Source organism: Oryx dammah, unplaced genomic scaffold, assembly GCF_014754425.2.
Source record: "Oryx dammah isolate SB20612 unplaced genomic scaffold, SCBI_Odam_1.1 HiC_scaffold_21, whole genome shotgun sequence".
Taxonomy (NCBI): Eukaryota; Metazoa; Chordata; class Mammalia; order Artiodactyla; family Bovidae; genus Oryx; species Oryx dammah.
The window spans coordinates 4,987,897-5,007,101 of record NW_024070205.1 but is presented as its reverse complement, the minus strand read 5'-3'; the positions used below and the strand labels follow the sequence as shown (position 1 = coordinate 5,007,101).

Here is a 19,205-nt window from a genome sequence, read left to right as displayed (position 1 = left end):
TTTGGAAGGAATGATGATAAAGCTGAAACCCATACATAAGTAGCATATAAATACAAAGAATTCACTATAACTTGTGTACTTGGTATTAAGATCTAATGTAATTAAAAAAAAATCTCCTCACTTCACTAGGCATGTGAAAATACAGATAATTCAAAGGCTGGGAAAAACTTCACCTATTCTCTAGAAATGTTTTAATAAAAATTAATATTTTATGTTACTTTGAAGCCAGTCCACACCTAGTCCCACATAAAGTTGTACACGGACATAACAGGTTGTTGAACACAATAGCTTATTGTGAAACTACCAACAGAAATCATTTATGGATATTGTAAAACATTGAACTTTGATATTTATTAAATGGCACTAATTAACTAGCTTCATTGTAAGGCACTTAAATCCAAAGTCATGTTTTCTAACTGCAAATGAAGTATATTTTAAACCTCAAAGAGCGCCACTGGAGTATTGTGCGAATGCATCATCAGAAAATCTAACATGTTTTTGCTAATCAATGTTGTTCTCACCTTGTGGCTTTCCTGCACTCATGGGCAAGGTAAGGTGAAACAGGTATGAACACTCACCCTTCCTCCTACTTCGTTTCTGCTTTCATGTGTGTGTTTTTGATTGAATCAACTGGTAGAAATAGTCTTCAGGATGTGATAACTATAAAGAATACCTTAATGAAATAATGGTCACATATTCACCTGAGGGGAAAGTGAGATAAATTATCTTCAACATCCTCTGAGGACCACAGGGTGCAGAGCCGCTGAATACTGACTTGTGAGGTCATGTGAATATACTCAGGAAAATGTGAACAGAAAATGTATCACAGAAAAGTCAGAGTATAACTCCAAAATGTTTAGGGGATTCCTATTTGTAATACAAGAAATTTAGAGAACAATGTATATCTTCATAATCTTACATGTGGTGTTGATTTTGCAGATTCACACTTCATCAAGTACTAAATTTTAAGTATGTTCAGTTGACTGTATTTCAATTATATCATAGTAAATCTACTAAAAGTCGTTAACATCACTGCCAAATCAATGTTTTAACAAAATTAGCTACAGGTAACAGGCATCTCTTTTAACAAAATCCAGAGTATATTCTCTATTTCTGCTTCAATGCCAAAACTTTGAAATTGTTTTAAAAGAGCATTGGAAATTGTGAAATCAAAAAAAAATTTTTAATCATTTCTATCTTGAAATTTATAAGTTCTTCATTATGATGCTTTTCTTCTGTTTTTTTTTTTTTAATTTTAATAATCTGGTCCTCTTCTTTCTTTCTTGTAGATATATCTTCTAATGAGTTTTATGATACCTCATTAAACACTAAGTGTGACTATAATATGCATTGCTGTTCATTATTGAGTTTATAATATGTTCCATGTTGGGTTTTGCATATTATTTAAATCCATTTGTCAATTTTCCTCATAAACAATGTTTACAACACAACAGAGCTTCCTGTCCAGTCCTAAGGGTAACAATTTAAAGCACCTTAGGTCCCAGGTCACCTATAAGAATGGCTCCATTACCAGAGTGCTTGCTGAAGGGCGGACAGATGTGTTACTCAGTTTATCCCTGGTTCTCAGGTATATGGGAGATGGTCTATTAATCAGTTAGAGAAAACATTAAAGGCATATTTCTAAGTAAGAGAGATAGCAGAGGAGAAGGAGTATGCAAGCATGAAAGAGAAATTTGGAACTTTGACAAATCTTTGCCTGATATTCCAGTTGAAAACTAGCCTTCTCATTAACAAGGGGCCTCTTTCTAAAAGTGGCCTTAGAGATAAATGTTCTGAATATTTGTGAATAGTTATATTTCATAATAGATAAGTGTTTCACAATTGTAGACTTCTTGTAAGAACTACTTCCTCATCCAACAGAAATAGAAAGTCATATATTTTTCTTAATTGAAACTCAAAATCACAGAAACAGATTCATCATCTGTTGTTCATGACCCATTCTCATCATGAAATCACACTTGTTAATGACATATGCTGAAAACTGAAAAATCCAAGGGTAAAAAATAATTATTCTAAATCTCCAACAGTGTTGGAAACATACACTAGAATGTTAACCAAAAGGAATGAGATTAAATTAGTAGTTTATTCCCAATATGGAAGCCACAGTGAAGGGGGAAAAAAATCTAACATTACAACATGTTACAGCATTAGAGTATCCTGCATGCAACTGTACGCTTACGTTTACCAGTGTACTCTGTATTTTCATGATATTAATTGGCATGCCTTCATTTCACCTTGAATAACTCTTTTCAGGGTTTCTAATAAGGCAAGTCTATAGGTATTCAGTTCCCTCAGTATTTGTGGGTCTGGAGAAATCTTCATCTTCAACTCATTTCTGAATGACAGTATTCTTGGTTGGCAGTTTCCTCTTTCAGCACTTGGAATATATCATCCCACTTTCTCCTGGCTAATTAGGATTCTGCTTTGAAATATGCTTAGAGACATATGGTGTTCCTTTGTAAGTTTCAGGCTTTTTTGTTTTGTTTTGATGCTTTTGGTTTTTTTTCTTCATGCTTTAAGATTTTAAGTCTTTAAGACTTCAAGCCTTTAAGTCTTCCCTGTTTTCTTTAATTTTTGAAGCTTCATTATAGTATGTGTTGTAGACACATTTTAATGTTTATTTCGTTTAGTCACATATAAACTTCATGAACTTTGATATCCAAATCACACCCCTGATTTGGGAAGTTCTGGCACCCCACTCCAGTACTCTTGCCTGGAAAATCTCATGGACGGAAGAACCTGGTAGGCTGCAGTCCATAGGGTCGCTGTGGGTCAGACATGACTGAGCGACTTCACTTTCACTTTTCACTTTCATGCATTGGAGAAGGAAATGGCAACCCACTCCAGTGTTCTTGCCTGGAGAATCCCAGGGATGGGGAAGCCTGGTGGGCTGCCGTCTATGGGGTCGCACAGAGTTGGACACGACTGAAGTGACTTAGCAGCAGCAGTCATTCTTTAAATTAGCTTTCACACTCATCTCCCCTTTTCTCCTTCTGAAAACTCAATAGTTCACAAGTTAGTTCTATTGATGCTGCTCCATAGATCATATAGACTTTCTTCATTCTTTTTTTGTTTTTTATTTTTTTGTTGTAGTTGTTTTATTTTCTTTTTATTCTCCTCTGACTGGGTAACTTCAATATGTCATCTATCTCACAGATTATTTCTTATGCTTGTTTCATTCTGTGGTTGATGCTCTCTAAAGCATTTTCATTTCATCGTTGAATCCTTCAGTACCACAATTTCTGGGGGTTTTATATGCTTTGTTTATTTTTATTAAACTGCTCATTTTGTTCATTTATTGTTTTCCTACTTTTGACTGTCTTACTGTATTTTCTTGTAGCACATGGAGTTTTTTAAAACAGCTATTGTTAAATCTTCATTGGGTAAATCACTGGTCTCCAGTCTTTTGGTGGAAATGTGCATGCATGCATGCTAAGTCACTTCAGTTCAGTTCAGTTCAGTTGCTCAGTCATGTCCAACTCTTTGCGACCCCATGAGCTGCAGCATGCCAGGCCTCCCTATCCAACACCAACTCCCAGAGTATACTCCAACTCAGGTCAATTGAGTTGGTGATGACATCCAACCATCTCATCTTCTGTTGTCCCCTTCTCCTCCTGCCCTCAATCTTTCCCAGCATCAGGGTCTTTTCAAATGAGTCAGCTCTTTGCATCAGGTGGCCAAAGTACTGGAGTTTCAACTTCAACATCAGACTTTCCAATGAACACCCAGGACTGATCTCCTTTAGGATGGACTGCTTGGATCTCCTTGCAGTCCAAGGGACTCCCAAAGTCTTCTCCAACACCACAGTTCAAAACCATCAATTCTTCAGCACTCAGCTTTCTTCACAGTCCAACTCTCACATCCATACATGACCACTAGAAAAGCCATAGCCTTGACTAGATGGACTTTTGTTGGCAAAGTAATGTCTCTGCTTTTGAATATGCTATCTAGATTGCTCATATCTTTTCTTCCAAGGAATAAGCGTCTTTTAATTTCTTGGCTGCAGTCACCATTTGCAGTGATTTTGGAGACCCCCAAAAATAAGGTCTGACACAGTTTCCACTGTTTCCCCATCTATTTCCCATGAAGTGATGGGACCAGATGCCATGATCTTCATTTTCTGAATGTTGAGCTTTAAGCCAACTTTTTAACTCTCTACTTTCACTTTCATCAAGAGGCTTTTAGTTCCTCTTCACTTTCTGCCATAGGGTGGTGTCATCTGCATATCTGAAGTTATTGATATTTCTCCCAGCAATCTTGATTCCAGCTTGTGCTTCTTCCAGCCCAGAGTTTCTCATGATGTACTCTGCATAGAAGTTCAATGAACAGGGTGACAATATACAGCCTTGATGTACTCCTTTTCCTATTTGGAACCAGTCTGTTGTTCCATGTCCAGGTGTAACTGTTGCTTCCTGACTAGAGTATGCCAACTCCCATTAGTGTCCTGGGAGAGGTGAGCTAGAAGCCAGAATAGGTGGTAAACCTGGGAACTGGAGGCTATTATTTCATTCACTCTGCACTGAGCTGGTGAGAGGAGCTGTGCAAATGCATGCACCCTCCTTCAAACCTTGTGCTCTTTGAAACCATGATTCAGCTCTCTGTAGTCCCCAGGCACCAAGCAAACTCTGGGCTTCATCAGCTCTCGGGGACGGGTTAGTTAGAAGCCAGTTCCTTGGGCAGTAGCTGAAGAAGACGAGCATCTAGATGTGTGGTGTGACTCTTCCATGAAGAAACTGGGAGCTGCTCTCTCCACATGTAGCTGGGAAATGACTTGTGAGGAGTGCTGGCACAGCCATTCATAACTGCTATTTCATTCTCTGTAATCCCAGGAAACTGGAAATGCTGGGCCTCCCGGAGGCAGGCAAGGAGAAACCAGACCCTGGAATAGCAGCTGCATGGATCTCCTTACGCATATTAGTCATCTGAAGTTTTTATAAATTTTCTTGTCCTAGAATCCCTAGTGCAATGAGTGTAATTATGCTAGTAAGAGAATATAATTAATAGATGAAACCATTTTAATTTGATTAAGATAAAATATTATTTATACTTTTTTTTCATTTCAAGTGAAACCTTGTGATTTTCCAGTAATAAAACATGGAAGGTTATATTATGCATTTAAAGGATACTTTCCAGCAAGTGTAGGTCAACAGTTTTCCTATCGCTGCAATCGGTATTTTGTGACTCCTTCACAAAGTTCCTGGGATTACATGACTTGCACCCTGAAAGGATGGTCCCCAGAAGTGCCCTGCCTCAGTAAGTAAACCTCTTTAATTTTATGTGTATAAATCTTTCAAAGTGTGAAGAGACACTAGTACTCACTAGTAAGTGAGTACAATTAGGTCTTGTATACAACAGGAAGGCTGAGGAACAAGTTCTGTGAGTAAAAAGATCCAAATAGGTCTTCCTTTCATGAGGAGCTCTTCATGGAAGTCACAGGAGAATTATAGAGACCTTACAAGAATATCTGCATCATTTATACGCATTTTAATTATAAAAACTAAAGATAAATGACATGGAGTATTCTTTTTTTTTTCCTTTTTAACAAGTGTGGTAGCAACTTTCATTTTTATTAAGTTACATGATATTTTAGAATACTAATGCATTGTCAGGTAAATACTATAAAGTTAATTTTTACTGTGCTCTTTTACCAAATATATGTTATTTTCCCATTCTATTGCTTTTATGATCCTTAGGACAATGCACTTTCAATTATTTGGAAAATGGATATTACACAAATTCCCAAGAAAAGTATTTACAAGGTAAAACTGTAAGAGTCCGCTGCCATGATGGCTATAGTCTTCACAATAATCAGAACACCATGACTTGCACAGAGAAGGGCTGGTACCCTCCTCCAATATGCATCCGCGTCGGTGAGTAAACTGGGCTCAGACCCCCGTATCTTCATAAGTTTGTAAGACTCAGCTGTATTACCCACTGAAAAATGTTTAGATCAGCCTCTTATTTTGTCAAAGGACCTATTTAATTTTATTGTTTAACAAGCATGTGTGAGTGTACTGATTCCTAGATAAGTGTATAACAAAATAAATGTGACTATTGATGGACATTAGTCAAGAAAATGAGAAGAACCACAAAGAAGAAACGTGTAATAACAGAGTGAAGTTAGAAAGATGGCAGAATAGGAGTTTTACTGTCTCTCCTGATACAAACACAGGCTTTGACAGTCACGCATGAATGAGAGCGTCTTTGTGGGAGGCAAGGAGTCTAGCAGAGAGATTACAGCAGATATTCAAGACCTGGCACCTCACAGAGGCTTAGAGGAACAGCCTCACCTTTTCTGTGTCACCCTCCCCTAAAGTGGCACAGCTTAGTGCCAAGAGAGACCGCGCAGCAGAGGATTTTACCTGTGGGGGAATAAGAGCATCTGACCAAGGGTGGCTTCCTCAGCTTCCAACACTGATGAGAAGGTGCACTTCTCTCCCCCCTTATCCAGGACATGGGGGTCATCTGCATGGCTGAGGGGTGGGGAGAGCCCAGCTGTACAGCATCCAGAGCTAGAACTCATTGAGGGACAGGGATCCCACTGACCATGTTGGAGACACTACCAAGAAGCCCACCCTCTAGGCATTGCAGACACCTTGCTTGTGGGTCCTGCTCACCCATGGGCACCTCAGCACATCCATGTCCCCCTGCCCTAGGGCCAGCTCCCTGTGTAGGTCTTCACGGTGGTGTTCTAAGCCTTTGATCTGTGAGACATCCAGAAGCCAGTCTGACCCCGTGGGACTGAGAGAAAGCACACAAACTCAGTATTCAGCATTGCCCCAGGGAAGCAGCCAGGAAGCTGTCAGCACAGAGACTGGCTTTGCTGGGCTGAAAGAAGCATACGAGCTTCAAAATTCTCTCCCAAGACGAACTGAGATATGTGGCCAGGTGTATCCTTAAAAGAGGTCTGGAAAAGCCTCAAAATCCTATCAGTGACAGAGCAACTTCTCTCCCCAAGGCAAGTCTGTAAAGACTAGAGGAAGTGACTGCTGCTTTAAATGCAAACACAGCATGCTTTAAACACAAAACGAACATGAGACTGTAAGGAACACAAAAATCAAGGACTGTAACACAAACAGAAGAACATAATAATTATACAGTAACTGATATCAAATAATGAAATGATGGATATTCACTAAACTTACTGTTGTAAACATATCATTATATATATAAGTCAAATCGTTACACTGTGCGTGATCAGTCACTTCAGTTGTGTCCGACTCTTTGCGACTCCGAGGACTGTAGCCCACCAGGCTTCTCGGTCCATGGTTCTCAAGGTGGGAATACTGGAGTGGGTTGCCATGCCTTTCTTCAAGGCATCTTCCCAATCCAGAGATCAAACCCACGTCTCCTGCACTGGCAGCTGGTTTCTTTAACACGATCGCCACATTTAACACCCCATAACCTGTGTAGTACATATTAAGATCTACCGTAATTTTTAAAAATGTATCATTTTCCACAGCCCATGAAAATACAGATGATTCAACAGGCAGGAAGAACTTCACCTACTATCTTGAGATGTTTTATTGAAAATTAGTATTTTACATTACTTCTGGAGCCAGTTCATACCTGGTCCCACATAAAGCTATGGACATATTTGTCAGGTGATGAATAAAATAACTTACCATGAAACTACCAACAGAAAACATTTAGGGATAGTGTAAGACATTGAACTTTGATATTTACTAAACGACACATTAACCAGCTTCACTGTAATACACTTAATTTCGGAGTCACATTTGGGAACTGCAAATGAGGCAGATTTTAAACCTCACATGGTGCAACTGGAATATTTGTGTGACTGTACCATCGAGAAAATCTAACATGCTGTTACTAATCAATGTCCTTCTCACTTTGTGGGTTTCCACTGCTTAAAGACAGGGTAAGTTGAAATTGATTCAAACACTCAGTCTTCCTCCTAAATATAATTTTATCTACTTTCATGTGCATATATTTTTGATTGAATCTCCTGGTAGAAACAACCTGCAAGGTGAGATACCTATAAATAATACCTTAATGAAAAAATTAACATGCTTACCTAAGGGGGAAATAAAATGAATTGTTTTCTATATTCTGAGTACTACAGGGCGAAAGGCCACTGAATATTGCTTATGAGGTCATGTGAATATGCTCATGAAAATGTGAATAGAAAATATGTCACAGAAAAGCTAGAGTACGACTCAAACATGTTTGGGGGATTCTTGTTTGTAATATGAAGAAACTTTGGGGAACAATGGTTAATTTCATAATCTTGCATAGGGTGATGATTTTGCAGATTCAAACTTCATCAACTCCTATATTTAAGTATGTTTTGTTGACTATATTTCAAAGTCATTAACAACGCTGTCATGCTAATGTTTTAACAAAATTAGATTTAGGTAACGGGCATATCTCTTTTCACAAAATGTAGAATATATTCTTAATTTTCAGTGTAATATCAGCATATTTAAATGCCAGTTCATTTAAAAATTGTTTTCAGAGAGCATTGAAAACATAAAAAACTGTTCAGTGAAAAACTCTGGGGCTGCAGTCCTGACACTGTCCTAAAGATTGCCAAGGGATTCTGTGCACATTTCAGTCTAGGAGCCATGGCTACAGCCTCTTGTACCTTCAGTTCAGTTCAGTCATTCAGTCGCTCAGTCGTGTCTGACTCTTTGTGACCCCATGAATCGAAGCACGCCAGGCCTCCCTGTCCATCACCAACTCCCGGAGTTTACTCAGACTCATGTCCATCGAGTCAATGATACCATCCAGCCATCTCATCCTCTGTTGTCCCCTTCTCCTCCTGCCCCCAATCCCTCCCAGCATCAGAGACTTTTCCAGTTAATCAACTCTTCGCATGAGGTGGCCAAAGTACTGGAGTTTCAGCTTTAGCATCATTCCTTCCAAAGAAATCCCAGGGCTGATCTCCTTCAGAATGGACTGGTTGGATCTCCTTGCAGTCCAAGGGACTCTCAAGAGTCTTCTCCAACACCACAGTTCAAAAGCATCAATTCTTCGGCACTCAGCTTTCTTCACAGTCCAACTCTCACATCCATACATGACCACTGGAAAAACCATAGCCTTGACTAGATGGACCTTAGTCGGCAAAGTAATGTCTCTGCTTTTGAATATGCTATCTAGGTTGGTCATAACTTTTCTTCCAAGGAGTAAGCGTCTTTTAATTTCATGGCTGCAATCACCATCTGCAGTGATTTTGGAGCCCAAAGAAATAAAGTCTGACACAGTTTCCACTGTTTTCCCATCTATTTCCCATGAAGTGATGGGATGGGATGCCATGATCTTCATTTTCTGAATGTTGAGCTTTAAGCCAACTTTTTCACTCTCCTCTTTCACCTTTCTCAAGAGGCTTTTTAGCTCCTCTTCACTTTCTGCCATAAGGGTGGTGTCATCTGCATATCTGAGGTTATTGATATTTCTCCTGGCAGTCTTGAGTCCAGCTTGTGCTTCTTCCAGCCCAGGGTCTCTCATGATATACTCTGCATATAAGTTAAATAAGCAGGGTGACAATATACAGCCTTGACATACTCCTTTTCCTATTTGGAACCAGTCTGTTGTTCCATGTCCAATTCTAACTGTTGCTTCCTGACCTGCATACAGGTTTCTCAACAGGCAGGTCAGGTGGTTTGGTATTCCCATCTCTTTCAGAATTTTCCACAGTTTATTGTGATCAAAGGCTGTCAAAGGCTTTGGCATAGTCAATAAAGCAGAAATAGATGTTTTTTCTGGAATTCTCTTGCTTTTTCCATGATCCAGCGGATGTTGGCAATTTGATCTCTGGTTCCTCTGCCTTTTCTAAAACCAGCTTGAACATCCGGAATTTCACGATTCACGTATTGCTGAAGCCTGGCTTGGAGAATTTTGAGCATTACTTTACTAGCATGTGACTTACATCCCCTCAGTCTCACTGAGGAATTATACATATCACTTACTGCAGTGTCCTAAAGCATTTGCCCAAAATATCATCAAAGAGTAATTTGTAAATTATGCATTTATTTTTCTGTTATTTTGTCAGATCTTCTGTTTGGATCTTTTGGTCATCTTCTTCCTTCAACTGTGTTATTCTTCAATGTGTGTTAATTCCAGATTTTTAAACTAATGAACTGGCAACAAAGTCATGAGACAGACTCCTTTACTCAGTATATAAAATTTTGTATATATTATAGCACTTATATGTAATTTATATATTAATGCATTTAATTAATTTTTTCATGTTCAAATCATTCTTTTTCTTAATTTCATTGGTTCCATATAGAATCACTTTTAATTTTGGCAATTTTTTTGTGTTGGTGCTGGATGTATAACAAAATTAAAACTTCTTATTCATATCAGTAAATGTATTCATAATTCGACTATTCATAGAAGTTGCAGTGTTTGCATTGCCACCAAGTTTTTTCCCAAAAAATGTCCTCTGTCCTTCCTACAATGTCCCTTCTAATAACTTACAATATTTAACACTCCTTCTAAGATGATGGAATCTCAGTGTGCTTTTCTTTAATTACCCATGACTCGTTAGAGAGCACAGATAGTCTCTTTCATATATTGGTACTTTTGGTTTCAAGTTCTTGCTTATGTGGACAGCTGGACACACATCAGAATGGTGATTTTAGGACACATTTGTGCACTTCTGTGTGATGTCATGTAAACTCCTGTAAAACCATTTATTACTTTCAGTTAAACTATCAAATATGACAAGCAGTACATAAGTTAAATTTCAGAGTTAGTGAAACATAAAATCTCTCTTTCATTTATTCCTAGGTCTTCCCTGTGGACTTCCACCTTCAATTCAGAATGGTGCTGTACGTCACAAGAAAGACAGTTATCAATATGGAGAAAAAGCCACATACACCTGTAACGAAGGATTTAGGATTTATGGATTTGCATCTATAAGATGTTTAGGAGGGAAATGGTCCCGTACACCAAAATGCATAAGTATAGTGCATTTCATTTTATTCTAATGCTGATAAATATCTTTAATTAAGACCATAGATGGTACAAATATGAAACTAAGCAGTAATTCTAGAACTTTACAAGGGATCTTGTGAAAGTTCTGAATTCTAGTAGGGAATTAACAATCCTAGTAATAACAAAAGTTTGAAAACAGGAGCTAAATTATCTCATTTTCACATCAACTTGGGTGCAGTTTGGACATCCTCTGATAAACATTCTCAGATCTGGTCTTTGTTCCACATGACTGTATCACAGTTGACCTCTGCTCATCAGTCTTACCACTACTCAATGTACTGTTAATTTATCAATCGGTTCTTTATAATACACAATTTTCTAAGACATGTGACGTAATTCAAGGTAACAGATTTTGATACAAGAAACAGAAACACGTTTATAACGTAGGCAGCCTGCAATAAGGAAAAAGAATTTAAGTGTGAGAAGTATGCTCTCAAGCACCACATGCAGCCCGATCTCTTTGCATGTCACCATCCCCATGTCGTACTTCTGATGAATATAGAGACGCTCAATGTGACTAGGTCAAGATGGCTGACATTTGTTTTAAGTTATAAGAGAAATTTGTGCAATATTCATTGGTTTGATATGTACATATCTATTTTTTCTGGAATATAATAATTGGTCACTATGTATTTTTAAAGATGGACTAAACTAATATACATTCCCTTTTTTTCAGGCACAGATTGTTTTAACTTGCCCAGCTTTGATGGTGCTGTACTCACAAGCAAGAAGAAGAAATCATATAGGTCAGGAGAAAAAGTGGCTTTTAAATGTCAACCATATTATCAGCTGGATGGATCCAACACGATACAGTGTGTTAAGAGCAAATGGATAGGAAGGCCAGTGTGCAGAGGTACTTTGGTAAAATTTTATTATTTAAGTTTTATTATTTTATTATTTTAAGTTTTATTTATTTTATTTAAATTTTATTATTAAAGTATCTTAAGTAATATAACATTCACCATCATTAAATGGCCATAGATTATTCATTGTTCTTATTGTTGTTCAGTCAATAAGTCGTGTCTGACTCTTTGTGACCCCATGGACTACAGCACACCAGGCTTCCCTGTCCTTCACTATCTCCCAGAGTTTGCTCAGACTCACGTCCATTGAGTCCATCTCATCCTCTGTCATCCCCTTCTCCTGCCTTCAATCTTTCCCAGCATCAGGGTCTTTTCCAGTGAGTTGGCCCTTCACATCAGGTGGCCAGAGTATTAGAGGTTCAGCTTCAGCATCAGTCCTTCCAATGAATATTCAGGGTTGATTTCCTTTACAGTTGACTGGCTTGATATCCTTGCAGTCCAAGGGACTCTCAACAGCAGCACAGCTTGAAACCATCAATTCTTCAGTACTTAGCCTTCTTTACAATGGCACCCCACTCCAGTACTCTTGCCTGGAAAATCCCATGGATGGAAGAGCCTGGTAGGCTGCAGTCCATGGGGTCTCTAAGAGTCAGACATGACTGAGAGACTTCACTTTCACTTTTCACTTTCATGCACTGGAGAAGGAAATGCAACCCACTCCAGTGTTCTTGCCTGGAGAATCCAGGGACGGGGGAGCCTGGTGGGCTGCCGTCTATGGGGTCACAGAGTCAGACGCGACTGAAGCGACAGCATCAGCAGCACCCATCCTTAAACGACTACTGGAAAAACACATAGCTTTGACTATACTGCCCTCTGTAGGCAGTGATGTCTCTACTTTTTAATACGCTATCTAGGTTTGATACAGCTTTCCTCCCAAGAAGCAAGCATCTGTGAATTTCAGGGCTGCACTCACCATCCACATTGATTTTGGAGCCCAAGAAAATCAAATAAGTCACTGCTTCCACTTTTTCCCCTTCTATTTGCCATGAAGTGATGGGACTGGATGCCATGATCTTCGTTTTTTAAACATTGACTTTCAAGCCATCTTTTTCACTCTTCTCTTTCACTCTCGAGACTAGTTCCTCTTTACTCTCAGCCATTAGAGTGGTATCATTTGCATATCTGAGATTGTTGATATTATTCCCAGAAATCTTGATTCCAACTTGTGATTCAGCCAGCCTAGCATTTCACATGATGTACTCTGCATAGAAGTTAAACAAGCAGGGTGATGATATACAGCCTTGTCGTACACCCTTCCCAATTTTGAACCAGACAATTGTTCCATGTCAAGTTCTAACTGTTGCTCCTTGACCCGCATACAGGTCAAAAAAGTTTATGTTTCAACATAAAAAGATATGGGATTGTGTTTTCAGTGTTTAGTGTTGTAGCCCAGTAATTCTAAAAGCACATCCCGGGCACAGCAATCTCAGCATGTTCTGGAAAACTGTAAGATATGCAAGCAGATTTACAGGCTCACTCAGACCTGTTGAATCAAAACCTCTGGGGCTGCAACTCCAACACTGTTTTAAGGAATCCCAAGAGATTCTGTGCACATTTCAGTTTAGGAGTCAAGGCTACAGCCTCTTGTACCTTACATCTCCTGAATATCACTGAGGGATGACCCATCACTCACTGTGGTGTCAAGCATTTTCCAAAAAATATCATCAAAGAATAGTTTTGTTTTCCAGATATGTTTGGATCTTTTAATTAATATTCTTCCTTCAATAATGCTATTCTTCAAAGTGTGCTAATTCTTGATCAAGTTTCTAAAGAAGTATCTACTGTGTTTATTTTTCTAGATGTCTTAAGTTACAGTTAATAAACAGAATGACTGTAAACCAAATCCTGATGATTTAAATCAAATCCATATGATCTTATTATTATGACTTTCTTATGGTTTATAAATTCATTATGAATTTATTTAACACTGATTTTACTAAACTCAGAAAGAGTTGTCCAGAAAAGCTCTCATTTTCACTGGCCTCAAATCATGTATTAACCTGCTAGTGAAGGCTGGGGCAGAGATTTAAGGTAAAAAAGCTTAATTTGCACTGAAAAATATTGCTTTATCTCCTTTCCCTTAATCTTATATGTAAACATTGAATTTAGCAGTCTTTCATGACAGATTACCTATTGAATTTAAGTAACCATGGAATATATTTGACATTCACTCATTGGCTTATTGTTCATAAGGATCATTATCTTAGAAATACTTTTTTTTCAGATGTTTCCTGTGTGAATCCACCCAGAGTGAAAAATGCAGTTATACAAAGTGAGAGGCCTAGGTATCAAAATGGTGAGAGAGTACGTTATGAATGCATTGGAACTTATGACATTTTGGGGGACGTAGATGTGACATGTTTAAATGGAACTTGGACAAAACCACCTCAGTGCAAAGGTACAGTATCTTGTCTACCCACTCCTTGATTTAAGAGAAAGTATTAGGAATAAAATATGTTGATGTAAACAGATATTGAAGAAGTTCTTAGGGAATAATTTTTTGATTAAAAGAAAATGATGGTGCTTAACATCCCAGTTCTTTTGTAGAATGAATAAATAATCTCACATATATGTTTTATGAAATAGTTGACCAGATTTGCACGGTTGGAATCATGGAACATTTCCTGTCTTAAATATTAAGACAGTTATTTCTTGAAGAATAAATGTGTTAAAGATACCATAAGTACATTTGACAGCCCAAGGAATTTCACTTTGAGACATGGAATAGGCAACTGGGACCCGATAACAGAATGTGGTGTCTTTTGGCCATCTTCACATATGGGTGATATTTAAAGATATGAATGAGTTGAACTCATTCAGGGAATTAGTGTACACATAAAAAGAAAATGTCTGAAACTTGGCCTTAGGACAATTCAGTGTTTACAGTTCAGAAAAGAAGGGAATCTAAACAAGAAATTGTAAGTCATGTCCAATTCTTTGCGACCCCACGGACTGCAGCACACCAGGATTAGCTGTCCTTCACTATCTCCGAGTTTGCTCAAACTCACCTCCGTCAAGTCAGTGATGTCATCCAACCATCTTATCTTCTGTCACCTCCCTTCTCCTCCTGTCCTCAATCTTTCCCAGCATTACAGACTTTCCCAATGAGTTGGCTCTTCACATCAGGTGGCCAAAGTACGGGAGCTTTAGCTTCAGCATCAGTCCTTCCAGTGAATATTCAGGGTTGATTTTCTTTGAGATTGACTGGTTTAATCTCCTTGCTGTCCAAGGGACTCTCAAGAGTCTTCTAGTTTATCAAGTTAATTCTTGCCTGGGGTGAATTTTTGGCAAATCCTCCTGAATATGTTTCCATGTTTAAAACAGCACCCAGCTCAGCTTACAGTTTCTGTGTTCACCTACCACTCTGTCTTTAAGCTGAAGTGTTTAGACCATTTACATTTAAAGCAACTACTCTTAGGGACAGTGTCTGCCATTTTACTATTTGTTTTGTGTGTGTTTTCTCTGTTTCTCATCTCTTTTTCTTCACTGTGGAGTTTTGAACACTATAAAATAATTTAACTGATACATCTGCATTGCTTTCGAGTATATGCTTTCTCTGCAGGGCTTTCTTAATAGTTGCTCTAGGTATTAAGGTACACATAGGTAGTTTATCACTCCCTACTGTTGCTGACATTTTATCACCTCAGGTGAAATGTGTAAACTTTATTTCCATTTAGATTTATTTACCCTCCCCACATTTTTAACATAAATTCCTTAAATATTCCCTCAACATATACTGAGCACTATATCAAATGACACAATTTTGCATGACCATGATCTAATAAAATCATTAGGGAAAAGACAGTCTTATTATATTTACCCCTGAATTTTTAAAATCAATTCTATTATTTTTCCTTCCTTCCTGAAGTCTCAATCCCTTTTCTATTTCCCTTTCTATCTTAAGAATTCCTTTAGCAATTCTTTAAGTAGGTCTGCTGGCAACAAATTCTGTTTTCCTTTGTCTCGGAATGTCTTTCTTTCTTCCTTTAATCCTATAGGATGGTATCACTGGATATAGAATTTGGGGTTGACAATTCTTTTCTTCCAGGATTGGAAAAATGATGTCACTTTTTCCTGGCTCTATTGCCATGGATGAGAACTCTACTGATGCTTGGATCCTTTTGCTGTATAAGTATTGCATAATATCTATCTAGCTGCTTTTGAGATTTTTTTTCCTTTGGTTTCCAGCAATTTAGTTATGATGTATCTTGACATTAATTCCTATGGGTTTATACTGTTTGGAATTCTTCAGATGTTTTAATATGTAGACTTGTGCTTTGTGCCCTATTTGGGAAATATTCAGTCATTATAGTTATTTTTTCATCTCAATCCCCTTTCTTTTCACCTTCGGGGTCTCCAATCTTTTACTATCTTCCTATGATTGCCTGAGGCTCTGTCCATCTTTTTTCAGTCTATATTCAAAGTTAGTCTGTAGTTAAGCTTATTTATCCTTCTGTCATCTGCAGTGTATTATTGAGCTTATCCAATGTGTTTTTAAAATTATATGTCTATTTTTTTTAGTTCTATAAATTCAATTCCATTAAGAAAAACCATTTACCAATTATTTCAATATCTGTGTCATCCCAGTGTTGTCTTCTATGGATTTTTTTTTTCTTTTGAGGCTTTCCAGGTCCTTGGTATTATGAATGATCTGTATCCTAGACTTTTGGGGTATTATGATTTTTGAGACCCTAGATTTTATTGGAATCTTTCATTTATCAGGCCTCCATTATTGCCATGCAGGGTGCAAGTCCAGGGTTCCCACCTGGCCTCCACTGACTCAAGGAGAAAGGGCAGAGGTATCTTGCTTCCCAACCATGTGAGTGGAAGTCTGGGCTCCTTGCTTGGCCCCTGCTGATCAAGGCAGGGAAAGTTAGTCTCAGGTTTGCGTTATGGTGTATTTCTAGAGTAAGTCAGTATTATAGAAATTCTTTGTCTCGCTGGCCTGCTTTGTTTCTGGGCTCCCCCAGTGTCTCAGCAGTAAAGAATCCCCCCACGGTGTAGGAGCTGCAGGAGATGGAGGGCTGGTCCCTGGAGGAGGGAGTGGCAACCCACTCCAGTGTTCTCGCCTAGAGAATCCCATGGACAGAGGAGCCTGGCGGATTACAGTCCATAGCGTTGCACAGTTAGACACAACAAGTGACTTAGCAGGCATACACATACCACTTTCTGGGCCTCTGATGAAAAAGATGAAGTATTTCTTGAGAACTTTTTTTTTTTTTTGCTTGAACTTGTTATCATTTCTGGGTGGTTGTCTCAGTGGCTTGACCAAGATACACAGAAAGCAAATTGAAACCCAAGCCACTGTCTGCAGTGTAATTTCTTGAATCTCAAGGTCTCTAATCAGACTGACATCTTCTCTACATCTTTTAAAATTTTCTGTGTTGGTTTTTATAGTATGTCAGGATTTTTAATTAGCAGAAGGAATACTTCACAGATGTAATAAACGTCTCAACGTGTCCAAGAAAGGAAGTCCACTATTCAAATCTGTAATTGCTTGAATTTTACTTAAGGAGTTGATGGAGCTAATTTTTTTTTGTAACAATTTGAAAATCAATAAAAATGACTAGAGATTCAAGACACTGCAGTATGTTGTACATAAGGACAAAAGAAATGTTTTATTTCTCTTCAGTATCCATCTGCCTAGCATACATTCACTAAGAAAATGTATTTTAATACCAGAACCCTGCACAGAAGACATATTTGTGAATGTGTTATGTGTGATTTCAAGTGGGGTAAAAGTAAAACTTAAAAATGTGCCTTTCCTGTTAAGTGATTGGATTTTCTTCAATAAATCATTTCTGTCATCAGAAGTCACAACTCTCGATATTACATAGTAGGCTACATTTTTTTCCTTTATTTTAAACTGTGGGGGGTGGTGGTTTTTCAATAAATCAAACAACACAGATTTTAGACTCTCAAGGAAAATGTGGGCCTCCTCCAACAACAGACAGCAGAGGCCTTACCTCACTCCTCACACCTGTATGTCCTCTCGGTCAATCGTGGGGCATCAGTGCCTGGCCTACTGTGAGCTCCAGGGAAAGAGAAACAGTGTGGGTGAGAATGGAGAGTGGGCTAAGCCACCAAAGTGCTTGGGCAAATGCCCCAGTCTGCTCGTGGATCCTGGGGAAATCTCTGTATTGGGCATGAGGCTTAGCTGTTTATAATAGAGTTTTCATGGACTAACAGACCATTCTGTTGCATGCTTGATTACCAAATATTCCTATGTGTGGACATAAAGTCTGAAAATTTTCTGGTCAGGAACAATAGCAACAAGAAGTTCCTTAATGAAATCTTTCATAAGGGAATTGACATTGTAAGTCTATGATTATAACATTTAATTATTACATTAAATATAGTACCTCATTCTAACATTTAAAATGATGAAACCTGCATAATAGATTTTCAGTGAGTTGGTTTGGAAAAGGTTTTGAGAAGGAATTTTTGGACTAGAGTAGAAGATTCTACTTGAAAGCTTTAAATTCTGTGAAAAATATTTGTTCACTATATAATGTTTTATGTTTATATTTTTATCTTCAGAGGCCTGTGAAATTTCAGAAGAAATGATGGAAAAACATAACATACAGTTAAAATGGACAACTTCAAAAAAACTTTACTCTAAAACACAGGATCGTATTGAATTTATATGTAAACGTGGATATCATCCAGTGACACCATATCGTACATTTCGAACAGCTTGTCAGGAAGGAAAAGTGGAGTATCCTCGCTGTGGGCAAAACACTGGTTAGATGCAGTTGTATGTGCGTGCGTTGAGAATTTTCCATTATTAATCCAATTCTGTTTATTTTATCAAGTATTGTTTAACTCATTTTGATTCACAAATCAAATTGTTCTGGGGATGATGAAATTATAATCAGGAAGACTAATGCATCACTTCTTTAAAGCACGTCATTAAACTTGGCAAACCAAGTGCTGTGTCCTGTTGATAAAATACCTGAGGAAGGAATTAATGCAATCACTTCAGTGCCTCTTCTATAGATCAGTTGCCTAACTTTCTCAAAGATTTCTCCGTAACTTCTGAGGTTTTCTGAGACTCCTTCAGGAGAAAAAGGAAAAGAATCCTTGTTGGTATCTTCAAAATAATATCATTTCCAAACATGTAAAGAGCGAACTATGTCATACATAACCATTTACAATATGCATATCTAGCACACAGTAATTCAAAGAAAGAGGAATTAATTGGGTACGTAATGATTATGACATTAAAAGTGATTAGAGTGATTAAAAACATTTGACATCTATAAACACACATGCACATAAACACACTATGCTTTAAACACTGAATGCGTTTTTAATAGAAAAATATTAGCAAGAAATGTAATAGAATATTTAGAA

General features: G+C 37.9%; 1 protein-coding gene across 1 annotated transcript; it reads left to right on the top strand.

Moving 5' to 3' along the window:
• The first annotated feature begins 492 nt into the window (after window positions 1–492).
• LOC120880426 (complement factor H-like) lies at window positions 493–18,777 on the top strand. Its single transcript, XM_040263782.1, is given in 8 exon segments — window positions 493–550; window positions 5,086–5,274; window positions 5,715–5,891; window positions 10,780–10,953; window positions 14,074–14,247; window positions 17,764–17,844; window positions 17,847–17,945; window positions 18,390–18,777. Coding segments are annotated over 8 exon segments (1,161 nt in total). The 3' UTR covers window positions 18,599–18,777.
• The last annotated feature ends 428 nt before the right edge of the window (window positions 18,778–19,205 follow it).